General features: G+C 37.7%; 2 protein-coding genes across 17 annotated transcripts in view; one reads left to right on the forward strand and one right to left on the reverse strand.

Annotated features, from left to right (window-relative positions):
* Bmal1 (basic helix-loop-helix ARNT like 1) overlaps positions 1-1,687 on the forward strand; it is a 31,600-nt gene extending 29,913 nt beyond the window's left edge. For 4 of the 8 annotated variants that reach the window (XM_034505006.2, XM_034505014.2, XM_076941093.1 and 1 more), the window contains exons 15-17: positions 335-437; positions 637-669; positions 1,019-1,687. In XM_034505006.2, coding sequence (XP_034360897.1) covers positions 335-437; positions 637-669; positions 1,019-1,179 — 297 coding nt within the window. In that variant the 3' untranslated portion in view covers positions 1,180-1,687. The remainder of the gene's footprint in view (positions 1-334; positions 438-636; positions 670-1,018) is intronic. The other 4 variants (XM_076941072.1, XM_034505022.2, XM_076941082.1 and 1 more) reach the window with 1 other exon arrangement.
* Positions 1,688-2,804: 1,117 nt separating this feature from the next.
* Positions 2,805-22,372, reverse strand: part of Btbd10 (BTB domain containing 10) — a 63,426-nt gene continuing 43,858 nt past the window's right edge. For all 9 annotated transcript variants that reach the window (XM_034515211.2, XM_076941112.1, XM_076941104.1 and 6 more), the window contains 6 exons: positions 20,698-20,983; positions 17,935-18,037; positions 15,681-15,801; positions 13,487-13,684; positions 10,497-10,607; positions 2,805-3,898 (listed from right to left, as the gene is read on the reverse strand). In XM_034515211.2, the coding sequence (XP_034371102.1) occupies positions 3,588-3,898; positions 10,497-10,607; positions 13,487-13,684; positions 15,681-15,801; positions 17,935-18,037; positions 20,698-20,983 (1,130 nt within the window). In that variant the 3' untranslated portion in view covers positions 2,805-3,587. The remainder of the gene's footprint in view (positions 3,899-10,496; positions 10,608-13,486; positions 13,685-15,680; positions 15,802-17,934; positions 18,038-20,697; positions 20,984-22,372) is intronic.

A 22,372-nucleotide genomic window follows, 5' to 3' on the forward strand; every position in this document is an offset into this window, starting at 1 on the left:
TACAGGGCAACCTGGGCTCACTGGTAATCTAAGCCTTGGCTTTAAATAAATACATGGGCAGTGTGATCCTAGTGAGTTTATTTACCCAGCTTATCTTCATGTACTGTGTAAAGAAAATACACTACGTAGAGAAGACAGTTTCAGGGGAGAGGCTGTCCCCTCATTGTGACTATTCTAACAGGCCCTTGTTTGATAGGGGGAAAATATGAAACTGAACCCATTTTAAATCCTCCTCCCACCCAAAATCTTTTATCTTCTTAGTAACATTTTATATGATAGTAATTAACATTTCTATTTGAGTGGGAAACTTTATATTTTCCCCTTTTATTTGCAGATTCTAAATGGAGGGACTCCAGACATTCCTTCCACTGGCCTACTACCAGGGCAGGCTCAGGAGACCCCAGGTTATCCTTATTCTGATAGTTCTTCTATTCTTGGTAAGTTGTATTATAATTCATCTCCATGAGTGAAAATGAGTTTGCAAAACATCTACTACAAAGAGGGTTTAAGAACTGATTACATAAAACAAGCTAGTTTTGAAGCAGATGATTACAAAGTGTATGTCTGAACTGTTTAAATATTCCAGTGATCCATGTGCCTCAACAGCAACCCAGACATAGATTTTCTCCCACATAGGTTTTCAGAGGGAGAGCCCATGCAGCTTCAAAGGTACTGAGTCACCCAATGACTTTCAGAGCATCCAGCCTCTTCTCAATCTGCTTTCCTACCATCTCTTTTCCTAGTTGCCTTTATTTTTACAACCAACTATTGACTAACTTGTTATAAAAATACTAAAATGGGCTCAACTTAAATTATTATTAAATTTTAAGGATTTTTGCCCTTAATTTTTAGATGTTCTTTCTGAAAGGCAGTAACAACGAAAAGTTATGGCAACAGAATCCCCCAAATAACCCCTTACTCTTGTTAAATATAACTTCCTTATTAGTGTTGAGAAGTTGCTTTTCAAATATAAATGTGCTTTGGTATTTTTTCTGACAAGCCTTTCTTCCTTCCACAGGTGAGAATCCCCACATAGGCATCGATATGATAGACAACGACCAAGGATCAAGTAGTCCCAGTAACGATGAGGCAGCAATGGCTGTCATCATGAGCCTCTTGGAAGCAGATGCGGGGCTGGGTGGTCCAGTTGACTTTAGTGACTTGCCATGGCCGCTGTAGACACTACATTTTGCTTTGGCAACAGTTACAGTATCAAAGTGCATTACTGGTGAAGTTTTACAGTCTGTGAAGCTTACTGGATAGGGAGAGAACAGCTTTTATGTACTGACTCCATAAAAGCCATCTCAGAGCCATTGATACAAGTCAATCTACCATGTGTAACTTCAGACAAAGTGGAACTAAGCCTGCTCCAGTGTTTCCTCATCATTGAGTTTGGGCTAGCTGTGGATAGCTTGCATTAATTGTATATTTTGGATTTTGTTTGTGTTCAATTTTTTAATCATTGTGCACAGAAGCATCATTGGTAGCTTTTATATGCAAAATGGTCATTTCAGATGTATGGTGTTTTTACACTACAAAGAAGTCCCCCATGTGGATATTTCTTATACTAATTGTATCATAAAGCTGTTTATTCTTCCTTGTAAGAATCCTTTACTATAAATATGGGTTAAAGTATAATGTATTAGACAGTTAAATATTTTTAATAAATGTTTCCCTTGTTCTATAAGTACTGTTCCCATTTGATAATTAGGGAGAAAATCTTCATATGCCACAGGGCTGGTTCATCCATTTCAATGGTGGTCTAAACACATTCCTGCTGTTACCTTTACAATGCCCTTTTGCTCTTATAATAATAACTTCTCCCATGCTACTAGCTTAGACATATTATAAAAATAGATCACTTCCAAATTGTAGCCATCTCAACTTATATGAAAACACAGACATTAACTCCAATTTTCAGTACTTTGATTTCAAGATTACAAGCTGGCTTCTCTAGATCTGCAGTTGTATGGTGCTGCTCAAGTCCCTTCCCAGGGGTAGACATAAGCGACATCTATACCCTCTTTCTATGGTCCCATCGACAAACTGAGATGTGATCCCACCAAACTAAAGTTCACTCTGGAAACCAATGGTCTACTGGGTTTCCATATAAAACATGCTCCTGCTCACAAAGGTCACACTAGAAAAGCCTTTCCCCAGCTGTGAAAATGGGTTTCCCACAGGCATCCCTCCTCTTCCCCAACCTTCTATACTTCGTCCCTCCCTGAGGCCATGTCCAGTTCAGGGCAGAGTTGTACATAGCTGTCGCTGGGAACGGCTGGACACTCAAGTGAGGAGGGGCTTAGGATTTTCTCCATACCTCCCTGGGGGGAATATAGATAGTCAAAAAGCCTAGTTAGGAGGTTTTTTGCAAGCAGGCAAAGCTGAGCACTCCAGGATGGCAATTCTGTGGCTCAGAGGACAGTCCTGAACTATTTGTATGGCTACAAAAAGTTAAGTGGTCTAAGACCCAAAGCACTAAAAATATTAATAATTCTTTGTTGTAAATCATCAAATATTTAAATATTTAAATAGTTTGCTGACTGATGGAAAGAATATTGAATTAAGAATTAGAAACTAGCCCTAAAGTTAGGGTTCCTAAACACAGGCATCATTCCACTTTCATGTCCTGAAAATGTTGATCAACTGCTTTGGATTTACAGTGCTTTTCATGAATTTATAGGACATTTAAGTGCCTCTTAGAAATATACCAAAGCACTTTTAAGGCTATCATTTGATTTCTAGTTATACATAACATACATGACAGAATCTAGCCAAGGTGTTCATAAAGTTGGTCAGAAACATTAAAACAATGAAATTTTATTTTGATGAAAAACTCGAGTTTACAATCATTTAGTAAATGAGCAAACAGTTCGTTTTCCTATCCCATAACTCTTAAGAAAAAAAGCATTAGTAAATAAATATATGAACAGATTAAGGATAAGGCAGACTGGACAGTAAACCACCTCTTGATGTTCACCCTCCCTGCATGTGACTCACTCTAAAAGGGCTGCAGGGCTCTGGAAATGAGTGAACCAACACTATAAGCATCAAATTTCATCCTAATTGTTTAAATAAACCCAAGATAAATATGTTTTTGCTTGTTGTGGGCCAACTATACATACTGTACTGAGGAATACTCTGATAGAAGCACTTATGCTATACTGTGCATCACAGCTCTAAAATGGCTTCAACAGCTCCATTTAACCACCATCTATAAAGTGCAACTCTGTAATATTCTGCATCTTACCTGGGGCATAAGTATCAATCTACACTGAAAGTACCCCAGCTGCCAAATTCCCACCACTTCTGAGAAGACCTGGATATGTGAAAAAGGACTATCCCCATACAAAGAACCAATTTCACAAACCTACTGGTAAACAAATACATTTATAGAACTGGAACCAGGATGCTAAAGTTGTACTCATTAAAAAACCATTCAGCTACCTTTGGTCTTTAAAAAAGCCTACACTGCAGTATCCTAAACATGTGCATCTCACAATGAAGAAAAGTGGCCTTGCAGTGCAGAATGAGGAGTACGACGTCACTGTGAAGAGTAGCATGCTATGGTTTCAGGAACATCAGCATCACAGCACTGGATTCTGTGCGTCAGGATCGAGGTCATTGTTGCCCGAGGCGGGGTGGCTGGGAAGGATGTCCAGCTCATCCACCTGTGGAGTGGGGTGCATGACTACCAGTTGGTCCTGGGGAATGTCTGCAGCAGCTGCTGCCAGGTTGGTAATAGATTTACTCTTTACACACTGAAAGTCTACATGCCGACTCTTTCCTTCCTCCTTCTCCCAGGACATTCGAATGAAGGGTCTTTGGACATAATTGTAAATGACTTCTGGACGGCCCCCTGGCCTTTTCTTTACTTTTTCTTTATAAGTAGGATAGCCTGGAGGAAACAAAGGAATTTTAAAGGGGGACACACACAACTTGTCATTCAAGTTAGCTGTTGAGAGCTTTTCAGTTACTTAGTACTCAACTCCCACAAAACATTTTTAAAGTGTGACCATGAAGGGTGGGTTTCCATACACTGGTGTGTAATCTGCAGTGGATCTGGCCTTTATCCATGCGCTAGCAGCACTCGCCCTCCTCACAGGATGACTGAGCCTAAAGGCCGCAATTTCTGGCTCCATTAGCCTTCTGGCTTTCTTAGGCTTCAGTCTCATCTTTATATTGTTTTAGAATTTTTGTTAAATAACAAAAGAATAATCAGCTCTCCAGTAGGTCCTTAAATTCTGCAGCTAGCTGAGCAAGGGAAAGGGCAAGATTTTAATCACTTACACCATTTTATATGACTACCTCAACAGTGAATTAAATTTATATCTACAAAGAGCTTTACTTAATTATAACCTTTTTTTTGAATCATAGTCACTAAAAAGTAACAATTAGTAAAAACAACCCAAAGTTTCAGAAAACTTTCAATTATTAATAGAGATTTCTCAAAACACATAAAGTCCTAGGAAAATACTATATACAAGTCTTTCCCCTGCTTTCTATCAGCAAGAACTAAAGATAGGTAAACTTTTCTGTAACAGGCTACAGTACATATTTTGATCTTGTAAATGATACGGTTTCTACTGAGCTACCTAATTTTACCACTGTGAAGTGAAATCAGCCAGAGAACAAAGAAATGACTCCAATAAAGCTATTTAAAAAAAAGGCAACAAGTGGGATCTGTATCATAAAATGGTATCAGAAAGAACCAAAAAGGCCTCAGATAACAGATGATCATTCAGTATGTCTAAGGGCATGTGTAGTCTATGTGTGAGAAAGCCTGGAGGAGTTTTGGTAAATAAAGTCATAGGTCTTCTGAAGGTGTAGAGAAGGATTCTTTATGTTACACTTCCAGTCCCTGACCATTGGAAGGTGCAGCCCCAGAGGTCAGAAGGGTTCTTTGGATTCCCCTGTTCTTGATCCTTCCTAAACATTTTAGAAGTCTCAGCTTCCTATATGACTGCATTCCCATCTTTGACACAGAATCACCTCTACATAAACAGAATCATAATGCATGCTTACCTTTAAACTGCTAAAAAAATTTTTTATGCTTTAAGGAGAAGGATATGTATGCCTTAATTGTATCAAGCTGTTTTAAAACCTGGTTTCAACTGACCCAATCTCTACCTTTATGCTATGTATTTCCATTCATACTACAAAGTCCCTGATGCCAGAAAAGCAAGAGGCTCCCAGGACCCAATGGGGATGACATTAGTTGAAATACCCAACAAAGGGGAGAGAGAACCTGTAGAGACTATATCTAGAGGTTAGGTGCGGCCTCTGGTTTAAGGATGGGACCACCCACTCATCTCCAAAATTTTAACCCAGAATTGCTCCTGTCTAAAGGAAATATGGAGACAAAGTGTGGAGCAGAGACTGAAGGAAAGGCCATTCAAAGACTGCCCCACCTGGGGATCCATCCCATATACAGTTACCAAACCCAGACACGATTGTGGATGCCAATGCTTGCTGACAGGAGACTGATATAGCTGTCTCCTGAGAGGCTCGGCTAGAGCCTTACTGATACAGATGCAGATGCTAGCAGCCAACCATCGGACTGAGCATGGGGACCCCAACGGAAGAGTTAGGAGAAGAACCGAAGGAGCTGAAGGGGTTTGCAATCCCATAGGAAAACCAACAATATCAACCAGCCAGAGCCCCCAGAGCTCCCAGGGACTATACTACCAACCAAAGAGTACACATGGAGGGACCCATGGCTCCCAGTTGCATATGTAGCAGAGGATAGCCTTGTCAGGCATCAATGGAAGGGGAGGCCCTTGGTCCTGTAATGCCCCAGTGTAGGGGAATGCTAGGGCATGGAGGCAGGAGTGGGTGAGTGGGTGGAAGAGCACCCTTATAGAAACAGGTGGCGAGGGATGAGACTGGGGGTTTGTGGAGGGGAAACTGGGAAAGGGGATAACATTTGAAATGTAAATAAATAAAATATCCAATTAAAAAAAACCAGAAAGCTCTCAAATAGACTGGTTACAACAAACTTCACTTCTTCCTGAATATGCTTTTGTGCTTTTATACAAATGTTCTTAGAGTTGGATTCCCTCTAGAACTTCTGTGATTCCAATATTTTTTCCACCCTTGGCCAAACATTAGGAGTCCACACAGAATTAATCTTATTAATCCACACAGAATTTGCTGCTTATCCCCCAAAGCACTCATGTTATTACAGCAACACTAAAAGTAATTACCTCTGTGTTATGTCTGACTCCACCTAAGCAGAGTTCTCACATGGCAAAGCCGGCATCTGCACCTCAATCTCCAGATTGAGCCTAACATGTTGCAGGCACTGACCCAACATAGAGCACACACTGAATGAACTACCAGAGCATAACAGTGACTGCTTTCCCCAGATATCTTTTTCTTTCTGCTCTCTAAAAGTATGTATCTGTCTTTGTTTGTGTGCGTGCGTGTGTGCGTGCGCGTGTGCACAGGTGCACGCACTGGAGGTGTCAGATACGCTGGAATTGGAATTACATGCAGTTGAAGTTGCCTGATATGTGTGGAATGTACCTTGTACCCAGTGCTCCTAACTGCTAAGCCATTTCTCCAGCCCCCAGATACTTGTCTGAGGATATTTTTCCCTTTAAAAATAAAGTCTGTCTCTAGCCTCTTCACTCAACAAGTAATGTTTAACAGCTACTGTGTCAAAGAACTTAAAAGTACCAGCTACCTAGAAAGTGTATGCTCTAATGACATCTGATATAAAGTCAAAATAAAACAGCAACCCCCCCCCCCAAACTCAAGAAGTATATGTTATGTATACAATGACATTCCAGTGACTTTTCTTGGGCTTGCTCTTAATGGATAAGCAAAAAAGCAGAGAGAAGCACAGGCAGAAAAAAAGACATGCTTCAGATTCAGAAACATACAAGACATGCTTGTATGAGATTGTGTATTAGAAAACTGTGGTAACATCAAAAGATAAGATTTGATCTCATGGTGGAGAATTTTAAATACATCATCATCGTGATCATGAGCCAAGGCCTTCTAGTGTACATGCTAGGAAAGGGCCCTTCCGCTAAGCTACATTATCAACCCTAATAGTCTTTATTAAACAAAAAAGCTACGGGTATTTTTTTGCAAGCTTATAATAACAAAACTGTACAGAAGACAAAACTTTGTTTTCTGTGACAAATGCAATTCTTACTGTCCTGCCACTCCTGCTCAGAATACAAAGAGCAGATTAATTCACAAGCTCATGTGATTAGTTTCTCAGTCTTAAACTTCCAGTATTGGATGGGAACTATTTCAATACTACTACATCAGGATTTTCTCTCTAAACTTTGTACTCTGTTAAAAATCTCAGTTAAATACTATGACAGAAGAATTTCCCATCAAATTCATGCACAGCACCTACCGATGGATGGAAGGAAGACCCAGATGATAGGTCTGAGAGACCAGTAGCAAACTCATGTGGTCCTGCTCCTACACTGACTGACTTTACAACTCAATCATTTGAGGTTGACAGATATCCCACTAAGGGATATAGGAAACAACCCTCAGAGATGCATGTTTTAATGGAACTGTGGTAAAGATATCAAGACAGAAATTATTTGTATTTTCCTATCTTATATCAGTCAGTTTTGAGGGGTTTTTTTTTTGATGTTGTTACTATTATTGGATCTTTTTTTTTGACTAACCTCAGTTTCATAAGTGATGGGATCAGACATGCCATTGTGCCCAGCACAGATACTTTTTTAACCTCATCACTTACAAATCCCCAAAACTTGCTTACCATTACATAATATCCAATGTACAGGTGTGACTATAGTAATGTCTATATGAACATGAATATGGGATAATAGGGCTATGAGCATAAAAAATACTCTTTTGCCTTATATCCAGCCTCCCAAAGAAGGGAATACATTCAACATTGTAAAATCAAGAACTGAGAAGTCTGGAGCAGGCATTGGAGATGGGGTGACAAAAAGGTTAAAACTTCTAGGATTAAGGCTCTTCTGCTTACTTTCTTCTCTTTGTTTTGGTAAAGTGTAGATAGGGTCTCTTGTAATTCAAGTTGTCCTCAAACTTGCTAGCCTTGAACTTCTGATCCTCCTCTTTCTCCTTCTCAGGTGTGTGCTACAATGCCCTGCTGAGTCCTGCATTGTCATCATGTGCAAGGGACAGCCAAACATGGTTCCCTCCCATCCCTGGAACAGAGCCAGCAGGGCATGGGCCTCCCAAAGTGTTGATGGTTGCTGGGCATATGGCTTGTTTGTAATATATATACATATATACACATACATATATACACATACATATATATATATACACATATATATATGTATGTATGTATGTGCGTGTGTGTGTATAAAAATGTTCTCTATACCAAGGTTAATGACTATGATAATCAGAGACAGCATGAGTCTGGGACAAGGTGTGTCTGTGTCCTTAGTAAAACAGTAAATATGCTCTTCAGTACAGCTGTTATTTACATTTCAAATTTACCCCTTTCCCGGTTTCCCCTCCAAAAACCCCCTATCTCATCCGCCATCCACCCTGCTTCTATAAGGGTGCTACCCCACTTACCCACTCCCATCTCACAGCCCTAGTATTGGGAAAAACTCTAAAAGCATGAGTTCAAAAATATATAATTTCTTAACTATGCAAAATATAAGGATGCAATATTAATTATATAAGGTTTTTTGTGGACCTAGAAAAACAGAGGCAGCTGCACTATGAGCCAGTTTGTCAGAAAGATACAAAGGCAGGGAGATTCCTGAGTTCAAGGTCAGCCTGGGACAGAGCTAATTTAGGTCAAGGCATGGACAGAATGGTAATCTCAGGTGGGATCCCCACACAGCTAAGTTTATTGTTTGTGCTTGCAAAGGCAAGCAGATCTCTGAGCTCATTTGCCAATTTTTTTTTTTTTTTTTTTTTTTTTTTGGTTTTTCGAGACAGGGTTTCTCTGTATAGCCCGGGCTGTCCTGGAACTCACTCTGTAGACCAGGCTGGCCTCAAACTCAGAAATCCGCCTGCCTCTGCCTCCCAAGTGCTGGGATTAAAGGCATGCGCCACCACCACCCGGCTGCCATTTTTTTTAAAAGTGTACTTGCTGTCTTCTAAGAATCAGGGGGCTATGGACATAGATTAATGATTCATGGGATGGTCAGAAGGAACCTGGAGTAAATGATTGAAATAAAAGACTGTGGTTTTAGTAAGCATGAGATAAGCTAGCAGAGAGTGATGGCAGGTTTGTTTGTTTTTAGAATTTTTTTCTAGCAAGAGCTGAGCTATCTGTAGATCTCTGGAGAGCAAACACACCTCGTTTATAATTTCTTCTAACAGGATTTCTTATTTTGGTCGGGAAATCTATGCAGAGTGAACACAGCTCATTTAGAATTGTTTCTAGAAAATTCAAGATTGTTTCTGATTTTGGTCAAAAAAACTCATGAGCTATTAAGGAGCTTTTAGATTTTTTTTTTTCTAATATGAGAGAGTGGAGAGAGAGAGAGAGAGAGAGAAAGAGAGAGAGAGAGAGAGCTAGCAATCTCGAGCAAAAAGCTATCTCAGCAGACTACAGAGTCAAGAGAGCCTTGTAGGGAGTCATCTCAAACAGACTACAAGTCTGTCAGCTTGCATCCCATCATTTAACTTTGAGTCATTCTTTTCGCCACTCTCAAACAGCCCTTCTCTCAGAAAACCATTTCCAAGTCGAGGCTGGTCCTAGGCAATTCTCAGCTTCTATCTTTTCCAAGAGGAAAAAACTTACAGACTTGATGGGAAAGTTGAGGGTCTACAAATCAGTTAAAAGAAAAAAAATGTTTCAAAATCTAAAAGCAGTTATTAAAATGAATATAGAGGAATATAAGTACTCTCTAGCCAAAGTCAAGATTAATTTACCTAAGCCTGTAATGTATCTGGAGAAATATTGTTAAATACTGTTGTCATTTAAGGAAAAAAAAAAGTACTTAATAAAAGATTTCAGAAGTGCTTAGATTCTGACATCACAAAGAAAAGAACCAGAACCCTGCTTTTGTCATGTCTTTCCAGAGAAACTTAAAGATAAAAAGAATCAAAAAATTTAAAAAATGGCATACTTTTATTCCCTAATGAGATTACTCATTCAAATAAGAACTATCCATTAGTTTTCATAACAAGGTAATGTTCAGTGGAGGGAGTTCAAAGTGACAAAGGCAAGCATTGGTGTGTCTCAATTCTTCTGTCCTTCACACAAGTCCTAACGGACATGCTTTTCTCATGTTTGAGCAACCTATTCCTGTTGATCCTTCAGCACCTTAACCAGGTTCCTAGCTAGCACAATTCACTGTCATCACCATAAACACAGATGCTGATACTGTTTGAAGTACTTTTCTTACATTAATTCAGCTCATCCTTACAACAGCCATTTACATGTTTACACCATCATCATCCAGTGACTGTTTGAGAGAGATTCCCCCCACAAATTATTTAAACTATATAAGCAGATCCATTTAAACAAACTTTTTAAAAAAGAAAATGAATTGAAAACATCTTACCTTCTATTCCCAATCTAATCTTCTTAAGGCCCCTTTCCTTCAAAACTGATTTGGCCACATCTCTGTTTTCAATGTACTTGAAAAATCTATATAATTTTGTGCTATAAATAACTGGAATAAAAAAAAGACAAAAATATTTCACATTAACATCAAAGTACTTAAGAAATTAACGTCAATTTGCCTTGATCATGAAACGGACCTGATATCCCTAAAAGCCCAAATAATGGATGCACTAATGCCAAAGGAAGACTAGCCAACATGACAGGACAATATTCAGTACAGTTAATGTAGAAGCAAATGTCTACTTTAAGTGGAAACAAGAAAAGCTTTGATAACCAGTCAGGTAACCCCAATCTACAAGAAGGACCTCTTTTTCAAAGACATAGATCTACTTATTAAAATGGGATCTGTCCCAATTTTCAGTAAGATAACCAAAAGATACTGATTACACACTATTATCAAGCGGGCAGAGTAAAGAACTTTACTAAGATACCTACATGGCCTACTCTGGAGATGGGGAAGCTGCCTTGTCAAAGAGCACTACACATTTTATGTTTCATGGATTGAGCAACTATTAATTTCCCCAAAGGCAAAGCCCCTCCCCACAAACTTTTTCATTCAGGCAAAGAGCCCCAATTAATACTGATGTTAAAAATGGCAGATTCGAGCATGTTCTGCCTAGGTTAGTTTGTTTAGAGCAAACTGGCTTTGCAAAGGGCAGACAGTCCACTGACAACATGTTGAGTCTTCCAAACGTGCTGGGAACTTCAGGGAGTTAGACTGACGGGCCTTCCTCGCCTCCTCTCTTTCTGGTGGAGTTATCGCCCTTAAAAGGTGAACTGCAAGGTTTTGTCAAGAAAAGAAAAACACACTCACAAACCAAACATGCTGGTTTAAGAGTCAATAAAGGAAAATATGTATACAAATTTTACCCATGGGGTCAATCTGTGCTTATTACTAAAGCTTTGAGGCTATTGATATTGTAAAGTTTTTTGGAACATTCAGAAAAGATAGAATCACACTTAGGAAATCAGTCTGGGCGAAAAAGCTATCTTGGTATCCTCCTTGAATGTATCTTCTTTAGGCTGGAACAGCTTTGAAACAAAATGAATCTCATTTAGACAAACTAAGTTTAAAAAGCTTTTGTTCCCTTTAAGTTGTAAAGCTCAAGACAGAAGACACACAAAAACCAAACAAACACAAAAAAAACCAACCAACCAAACAAACAAACGAAAACAAACCAAGAAACAAAAATGAGACGTTAACAGTGAAAGAGGAAAAGTTGGTTTAACTATAATTTAGTCACCACGGTAACATGTGACTTCTGTCCTGTAACTCCAACTCCTCTCTTGGAGCTGAACCTATTGAAAGCTAAACTATAAATGATAGTGTCCCACAATCTTCTGCGCCTGTCGTTTCTGACTTGGGCCCAGAAGAATGGCTCCTGCAAAGAAAGATGGTAAGAAGCAGGGCCACTCTGCCATCACCAAGGTTGTGACCTGATAATACATCATCATCATTCATGAGCACATCCATGGAGTAGGCTTCAAGAAGTATACCCCTTGGGCACTCAAAAAAATCTGGAAATTTGCCATGAAGGAGATGGGGACTCCAGATGTAAGCATTGATACCAGGCTCAATAAAGCTATCTGGACCAAAGGAATAAGGAATGTTCTATATTGCATATGAGTACACTTGTCCAAAAAACATACTGAGGATGAGATTCACCAAACAAGCTCTACACACTTGCAACTTATGTGCCTGTTACCATATTCAAAATTCTACTGATTGTCAATGTGGATGAGAACTAACCTTATGAATGTCAAATAAAATAGAACTGCCTCCAAAAACAAAAATAAATTATATATATTGTAAACTCTTTTTAACCAAAACTAATTTAGTATGTTTATTTTGAGTTTTGGTACCTTTTTGTTTTTTCTGTTTTATTCAAATTTTATTCTACACAATTGAGAAAAATCATTGTCAGAAAAGAAAAAAGTCAAAGACCGCAGAAACAGCGACAAAGACACCTATTATATCTTTACAAAAGACTCGCGATACTAGGCATGGATGTGATCAGAATACATTGTATAAAGTTCTTAAAGAATTAAGTATTTTTAAAGAGAATCGTAACATTCATGTAAGTCCATCATGTAAGAGCAAACCTGTCTGTTCTGGAAAGTGCTACCACAGCATGTCAGATAAAGCTTCTGAAAATTGTCGAGAAAGTAGCCATTTGAAATCTTTGTTTAGCTTTTGGAAAAATGACTCATAAAAATGGAAACATAAGAGATTAGAGTTTTCATACTTCTTGTATTTCTACAACTCTTACCTAAACTCAATGGAGTCTAAATAACCCTTACCAGATTAACAAGCTAGAGATCAGGAAAAAAAAAAAAAGCAGCTAGCTCACCTATGACACTTTAAAATGCTTGTATTGGGTTCATAAAAACAGCATAACAAATCCTTTCTAAAAAAACAAAACGAAATAAATTCTAACCACAAAGTTTGGAAGTGAAAAAGAACTCAGTGCTACTCAAGATAGGCTAGTCTGGTCAGAAACAACTGGAGAACTATAGTTTGCTTCAATAAAGCTTTGGAAGGGGTACTATCAGAGGCACAAGTGATTTAAAAAAAAAAAATCTTGGAACTTAAAGTTACCTACAGTCAACAAAAATGAAAACTGTTTCTGTGCCTGACAGGCAGGGCTGGGCACACTTTTTCTGCACAGGCTCAAACAGTAAATACTCTGGGCTTTGCGAGCCATGCAATCTCTGTTGCAGCTACTCAGTTCTGCCATGATAGCACCAAAGCAGCCAAAGGCAATACAAAAACTTTATCTATAAAACAGGCATGGGCTGGATTTAACCAAAAGCTCGTTTGGTCCCTGGGGTATGAGAGGAAGGTCATACCTGCCCTTTGGTTACTATTAAAAGATAGAGATCATCCATATAATGAATCAGGAAAGAGAAGCATAACAAAAAACTTACTTTGTGAATATTCCTCTCCCATCTGTGGTGGATACTCCTCATCCCAATCAACTACATCATCATCTGTAAGCACTACGATATGGCACTCTCGTTCCCCACTCTGGGCGCTTGCTACCATAAGAGGGAGGATCATTTCTTCCAAATAAAATTCAAATTGTCTACGAGCACCATCATTTGATAACTCATGCATAAGGGCACCTGAAATGAAACCCACAAAAATATCTTGATGTTTTTGGATGCCTGATAAAAGCAGAAGCAAAGAATAAATAAATAGAACATCAGAATAAGTCAGCATCAGTTTTAGAATTCCTTGTTGGTTATTCTTTAGCTATTGCATTTTACCTAAAGGAGTTCATATACAAAGTCAGAGAAAAATATGAACAATAGTAAAGAGAAGCCCCATTTGATAAGTGAAGGTCCAAGGAACAAGGGAGAGAATGACAGGCAGAAAAGTATAGAAAGATATTTTAAGAGCAAGAGGAAGTATTAACAGAGGTGTTCAGAAAACTTAGCAGTGAAAACTAATGGCAGGGTTACCAATAAATTAGAATTGTTCATAATCTTCTAGTCAGTTCAATGCTACAAAAAAAAAAAAAAAAGACTACTAAGAGTACACACGATGCATACAAACAGAGCTGTGAAGGTAGCTAAACACAAATGTACAAATTCAGGAAATTACTGGTTTTAAAAAAATATGTATTTTATTTTCTGTTTATAAGTTTTTGCCTGCATGTATATGTGGCACTGTGTGTGTGCATGCATCATGACCACAGAGACCAGAAGAAGGTGCTGGTTCCTCTGGGACTGGAATTACAGATGTTTATGAGCTACCATGTACATGCTAGAAACTGAACCTGAGTTCTCAGAAAGAGAAACAAGTGTTCTTAACTGCTGAGCTATCTCTCCGACCCCCAAAAGATCTTTTAATAGTTTTCTTTATTTCCTTTTATTTTGAGAAGATGGGGTGTCTCAGGAAGTCCACAGTGAACTCAAATCTACAACATAGCTGAAGATGACTTTCAACTTCTGAACCTCCTGCCTCCTCTTTTTGGTACTGGGATAGCAGGCATGTGTTCCTACTCCTGGGTTTTTGTACTTCCTATTTTTGCTCTTTGTTCTTAAACAATTCTCACTTAATACTGTATATCAGGTACTATTTATTCAATCTTCCTAACAACTCTACAAAATAACTATTTCCAACTAAAGATTCTAAATATTCAGTTAAGATACCCATTTTAAGGAAAAATATTAAAGTCTATAAAGCCCTACTATACCTACTTTATGTAAAAATTCCTATGTTGAATTTCATAACAAATAAAGATCTTTAACAGTGATGATAAAAGAATGGGGCATGATTAGAGATGCGGGTAATGCCAGCACTTGGGAGATAAATGCAGGAAAACCAGGATTTAAGGCCATCTTCAGGTATATATTGGGTTTGAGGCTACCCTGGGCTACATAAGATCCTGCCTCAACACACACAGACACATACACACACGGGGCTGGGGGGGGGGCAGGGGAGAGGGGGGGATATGACCAGTAAACTATGTCTGAAGGAGAGAACTAAAATTCCAATTGTGTGTCTAGGGATGCAATCTTTGATTTCTAATACCACATATACCTTGTAAGAATTATTTTTATCTTCCATAGTGCTCAAGATACTATCTCACACAGAGATAAAAAAAGATAAAAATTTTAGATGATATGATATAAAGAATGAAAATAAGTCACACTTTAGGAAAAGGGTCAGGGTTCTCAAGCTAGGATATATTAATAACAAATGATCCATAAAATAGCTACTCAGTTCTGCCATGATAGCACCAAAGCAGCCAAAGGCAATACAAAAACTTTATCTATAAAACAGGCATGGGCTGGATTTAACCAAAAGCTCGTTTGATCCCTGGGGTATGAGAGGAAGGTCATACCTGCCCTTTGGTTACTATTAAAAGATAGAGATCATCCATATAATGAACTCAAACAGCCAAAGAAAAAAATCTCTAAGAGTTCATTAAGAAAATTATTAAAGTTGAAAAAAGTTTAGAAAATAACAGAGCTATCTAGAATTCTTCAGAGTTTAATAAATACTTCTTATAATACCAGGATGCTTCATAATTGAACTAAACGAACATTTGAAGTCTACATAAACAACACATGTAGGCTTTACAACACTACTAAACACAAACCTCATACTTACTGAGATCTCTACATTTAATTGTACTGTACTCAAAAGAGATACAAAGGTAATCACATGCTTCTCTTAGTTCAGGAATAGATATGCCATCAGGACAGCGGATGATTCCTGTCTTGTAGTAATCCTACAAGAAAAAAATTGGAGAAAAATGTATTACGTACCTAAGCACAAGGTAGTCCAAGTCCATTATCAAGGCTGGGTTAGTAGCACTTTCAAAACTACTAGAGTCCTGATATTTTTAAATTATGGAACAGTAATGTTAGATGGGACTTCAGTCTACCTAACAATCTTTAAATTTTTACTTATAAAGATAATTCAGGCCCAGACACACAGTTCATTTCACTGAAATAAAATTAAAAATATACACTCTGTAAAATTTGTATAAAAATTCCTTAAAATAAAAGGTTAAGACTTCAAAGAAGAACCACCAGACTGATTTCCAGAGTGGTTGTACCAACTTGCAATCCCACCAACAATGGAGGGGTGTTCCTCTTTCTCCACATCCTCACCAGCATCTACTATCACTTGAGTTTTTGATCTTAGCTATTCTGACTGGTGTGAGGTGGTATCTCAGGTTGTTTTGATTTGCATTTCCCTGATGACTAAGGATGTTGAACATTTCTTAAGGTGCTTCTCGGCCATTTGAGTTTCCTCAGTTGAGAATTCTTTGTTTAGCTATGCACCCCATTTTTTAATGGGGTTATTTGGTTGTCTGGAGTCTAATTTCTTGAGTTCTTTGTATATATTGGATATTAGCCCTCTACTGGATGTAGGATTGGTAATTGGACATAGCACTACCTGAGGACCCAGTTATACTACTCCTGGGCATATATCCAGAAGATGCTCCAACATATAACAAGGACATATGCTCCACTATGTTCATAGCAGCCTTATTTATAATAGCCAGAAGCTAGAAAGAACCCAGATGTCCTTCAACAGAGGAATGGATACAAAAAATGTGGTACATTTACACAATGGAGTATTACTCAGCTATTAAAAATAATGAATTTGAGAAATTCTTAGGTAAATGGATGGAACTAGAAAATATCATCCTGAGTGAGGTAACCCAATCACAAAAGAACACACATGGTATTTACTCACTGATAAGCGAATATTAGCCCAAAAGCTTGAAATAGCCAAGATTCAACTAACAGACCACATGAAGCTCATGAAGAAGGAAGAACAAGTGTGGATGCCTAGGTCTTACTTAGAAAGTAAGTGTAAGAAAATACACAAGGGAGCAAATATGGAGACAAAGTGTGGGACAGAAATTCAAGGAGGGGTCGTCTGGAGACCATTCCACCTGGGTATCCATCCCATGTACAGTCACCAAAGATAAACGCTGATGTGGATGTCAGGAAGTGCATGCTGACAGGAGCCTGATATGGCTGTCTCCTTAGAGGTCTGGCAGAGTCTGACATACCCAGATGCAGATGCGCACAGCTATCAAGGGTTCCCAATAGAGAAGTTAGAAGACTGAAGGAGCTGAAAGGGTTTGTGACCCCATGAGGAGAGCAACAATACCAACCAACCAGAGCTCCCAGGGTCTAAACCACCAGCTAGGAGTACATATGGAGGATCCCATGACTCCAGCTGTATATGTAGGGTAGGATGGCCTTGTCGGGCATAGGTGGGAGAAGAGATCTTTGGTCCCATGAAGGCTGAACACTGAGTAGGGGGGTGGGGATTCGAGGGTGGGAGGTGGGAATGGGGGGTAGGTGAGGGCACACTCTCATAGAAGCAGGAGGAGGGGGATGGTTTAGGGGGTTCCTGGGTGGTGGGGGAATGGGGTAAGGGGATAAAATTTGAAATGTAAATATAATATCCAAGAAAAAAAGGAAAAAAAAGGAAAAAGAAAAAAAAAAGACCTCAAAGAAAAAAAAAACATAAAAAAAAAAGCTAATAAGAACAGCAACAACAACAAAGATCAGTTAAGATAATGTTTAGATGTTCATAGATTTCCATAGTGTTAGTTTGGGGCAATAAATTATGGTTCAAGATATTACATTTATCTAACTATAAGAGAATTAAGAGAAATAATATGACTTTAGAAATGTTAGACCATAACACCTAAAAGAACTGCATTCAGGGCTACGAGATGAATCTTTATATCCTATCTTCCTGAGTCCATAAACACAAATTTGAATTAAAGAACATTTAAAACAAAATAATAACATATGTCCAAGTAGAGATCTAAACAATTACTGAGGATGAATCTTATGCCTAAGTTATTAACACAAACAAGAAACACACTCACCAAAATAGCTCGAAACACAGTAGAACCAATTCCCTCTGCCACCTCATATTCTCCCTTCTCATTGGGACGTGTAAAATTATGTTCCCGGCCAGATCCAAACATCCTGTGATATTAAATAATTAAGATACTTTTAAAAAGGAATATCAGTTTCACATACAGACATAAAAATATTACTTAAGCACTGTATTATTTCATTATTTTAATAATTACAAAAAATTTGGCAAATATTATAAAGAGAGCATAAAAGGTCTGATAGCAACAACAGTATGGATTACCTTTAAGCAATAATAAAATCAACAGCTAAAGATGTCACTCAGTAGTAAGGCACTTACCTTACGTGCATGAGGACCTGGGTTCTACTACTAGCACACAAAGAATACTATCATCTGATCTAGTTACAGCACCCGTAACTCTGGCACTCAGAAAACTGAGGCAGGAACACTGCCACAGATTCAATGCCAGCATGGGCTACACAGGAAATTCTAGGGCACCCTGAAACTATACAGCAAGAACCATATCAACCCCACCCCCAAATGGTAATAGAAAGTAAGCAAAACAATCATTCTAGAGAAAGGATGATTTGAGATCTGTGTGGTTAGTCTGTGCCCTTCTCATGAAACTACTGTTCATCATAAAGTTGTAGTATATTAACAGAATATACAGTAAGCTGAACTGGAAAAAAGTAAGATGATATAAGCAAGTTAGGCTATTTAACATTTCACAAATTCTAAATATAAGGAATCCTACTCAAAATTCTTAGACTTGCATACTAGAATAGAAAAATAAACTATTAAGTGCCAAAATAAGAACAGAAGATGAACTTGGCAATGTGGTGCATGCCTTTATTCTGAGCATTTGCATCTGAGTTCAAGGCCAACCTGCTCTACATGGTGAGTTCCAGAACAGCCAGAGCTCCACAGTGAGATCCTGTCTCCCCCTCGCCCCAAAGAAAAAAAAAAAAAAAAAAGAAAGAAAGAAAGAAAGAAAAAGAAAACCAACCAACCAAACCAGTAACAAAGTATGAAGAATGAAAGTATGGGAAATGGCTAGACATGCTAGCACATACCTTTAGTCTTAGCACTTAGAAGGCAGAGGCAGGTGAATATCTGCATTCGAGTGTAACTTGGTCTACAGAGAACGTTCCAGGACAGCTTAGGCTACAGAGAGAAATCCTGTCTCAAAAAATACAAACAATAATCACCCAGAAAATTTTAATTGAGTGAGTTAAAAGGAAAAAAGCCTCCTAACCTACATTTTAATATAAGAAAAAGTAAAAAACAGAAATTGTATGATTTTCAAGATATTACTGGTAACTAAGAAGAAAATAAAACAATTTTTAAAAAATGTTCTTTGCAATGAAAAGTTTCAAGCAGTACTAAAGATATATCTTAAAATCATTAATTAATAATGTTGAGCCTCTGAATATAATAATGCCACTATTTTCAGAGTAAATACAATTATTTCAAGTATTTTACCCAGTAGTTTAAGCGGGTTATTCTTTGTTATAACACAGAAATCCATGAAAAACAAAGCTTTTTTATTTTGAAGTTTCCCAAAAGAATGCCAAGTGCTTTCCAGTTGCTATGAATATTAATTTTCCTCCCCAAAGATATGCTTCAGTCACTGCCTGAACAGAAGCTTCCACTGACTGAATAGCATCAAGAATCAAATGTCATGCAATTTCCTCAAATGGTTGAACTTTTTACAAAAGGAATGCTATTCATTTCAGATCAATGTGAACACCAACTTAAAATAGCTGAAGCCAAATTTCAAATACCCACTTTTCCCCAATTTTTATGTAAAAATAAAGTAGAACAAGTCAAGTCAATAACTTTTACTAATCCTCTCATGACAGTAAAAAAATACATACTCATGGAAATGGATAGTCAAGTCCAATGTCATTTAGAAAAATTATTTAGTATACAAATGTAGACAATATCACAACACTAGCATTGATTCTGTACTGAGTCTTTCTCTCTTTCCCTTTATCCCCTTCCCTCCCTAGAGCCCCTATACCCATCACAAAAACAGAATATAGGAACATCAAATTTCTGCCTCATGTAAACATCGATTTCATTTGTATCTTCCATCTTAGTTATAGACAAAAATACTGATCTTACACTGAAGTATCTGACCCTTATTTTAGGCATGTTGAAAACAATTCCATTGTCTAAAATCCTGAAATTGTGGTTCTCATTACTGTAAACTTTACTCAAGACAACTACCAATTACACATTTTCTAAATGACAATTACCCTTACTCCCCACCTTAAATATTTACAACAAACAATTAAAATTTATATCAAAATGACAATTCAAATTGACTCCACAGCTAATCAAACAGTTTTCCTTTAAACAAAGCTGATACGTATCCTTCTATATCTGGTGACTGGCTTTAGAAATTCATTTGGGAAATATATCAATGAGAAGATTCATTTGGTTAGATCAATCTGTAGAGATCTTTCAGTGTTCTGACTTTAATGATAAATTTGCTATTGCTATTTGCTATTGCTATTGCTACAGGTACTGCAAAAGATCATTCAAAATAAAACCAAATTTAAGCTTTGATCTACCTACATTCTATTTGTATTAACTTAGACAAATAATTCAACTTCCAAAATCCAGTTCTTTTATCTATAAAAGAGGAATGCTACATCCCTCTCTCTACAGCAGAAATTTTACTATAAAACTTAATAACCACACAAAAAATGACTGTAAAAAGTGCTTTAAAATTAATAATATAACGAACAGCAATGAAACAAACCTGCCCAACATTGTATTTGGCTGTGCAGTAAAAATGGACGGGTCCACGACAAATCTGGTGTTATCCACTATCAGGGTCACTCGCTCAGATGTCCTCACATTCCGAGCCCCTTCTTTTGCATTCTCATACACAAACACCATCTCTCCAGATGTCTTACAGCTACCATCTGAGCTTGACTGACTGCTGTTCCTGCTACTGTTCCCAGCACTGCTCATGGAGCCGTTTGGGGATGCTCTTTGAGGACGAGGACTGCTTGGACGAGAAGAACTATGGTCTTTTTCTCGTTCTGAAATAAAAACATTAAGGTCATACAAATTTTCTTTAAAAAGATTTGAGCCAGGAGGTAGTGTCGCACACATTTAGTGCCAGCACTAGGGAGGCAGAGGCAGGATCTCCATAAGTTCCAGACTGGCCTGATCTACAGAGAAGTTCCAGGACAGCCATAGCTACACAGAGAAACCCTGTGTAGAAAAAAAAATTTTTTTTTTTGAGAACTGAATCTTCTAAAATGTCTAATATAGAAAAGTTCACTTAAATTGCAGAATTTGTTTTTCTATTTCAAATACCCTTTTCAACAAATACAAGAATAAAACCCAAACCATAAAAAATTTTTTAAAATATTTAAGCTAACTGATGTTGACCCAGCCAAATATCAAAGTTAAGGTAAATCTTTCATTATCATTCCACTGAAAAATATGCAAAAATCAAAATATTCTTATAAGTCAAATAGATGTGAAAAATTAGTGAAAGGTTAACTAGAATATCAAACTTGACAGAGTTATTATTGGTTTCTTTTGGCTTTTGTTGTTGAGGCAGGGTATTGCTACACAGCCCAGGCTGGTCTCAAACTCATGACTCTCTGCCTCCAGGTACTAAGATTACACATGCTCCCCCTCTTCAGCCTGAGAATAACAATTTAAGACAGTCCTAATTATTAAAAAAAAGTTACCACTATACAGAACATGAACTACAACTGTAGAAACATGTTGCATTAATAACATCATACTGAAATCAGTAATTTTTCTCATAAAAAGAAGATCTGAAAAGAAAAAATTCAGCAGGGACAAAAATAAGTAAACAAACAAAACTACAAAACTTTAATGACTACTGCAGAATTAAGCAACAAATGGTATACTGCTTTTTTCCTGTTTGTTTTAGGCCAGGTCTCATGGAGACCAGGCTGGCCTTGACTTCACTCGTAGCTGCTGCTGGCCTTCTTAGTACTAGGTTTACAGGACTGCACCACTCTGCTCAGCTGATACATTTTCTTCCTAGCCTCACTTTTATTAGCCATATAATTATTATCTATTATTTTTATTGATAGAAAATATTGTTAAAGTTTTCTTTAGATGTTCTAATACCCTATAAAAGAGAAATAAAGATTGTATGGTAAGTTTTATTTAAAGGCTAGATTGCTAAAATTTAAAGGTGACCTAAAAATGTACCTCTGTCTCATCAGTTTTTGCCAAATGTCTTTATGACTCAGGCTACTTAGAACACTCTGTACAGCATGCTGATTGTATAATTAGGCTTGCTATAGCTCCAGAGCTGTTCTGACATCCTCCTCCTTTAATTCCTGTTTCCACAAGGCTGGTAGCATCCTGAAAGCAAAATTTACTGGGGTGATAAAATAATTGTATTCTGTTCTCATTTCTTAGGAACTCAATGAATCATG

Source organism: Arvicanthis niloticus, chromosome 1, assembly GCF_011762505.2.
Source record: "Arvicanthis niloticus isolate mArvNil1 chromosome 1, mArvNil1.pat.X, whole genome shotgun sequence".
NCBI lineage: Eukaryota > Metazoa > Chordata > Mammalia > Rodentia > Muridae > Arvicanthis > Arvicanthis niloticus.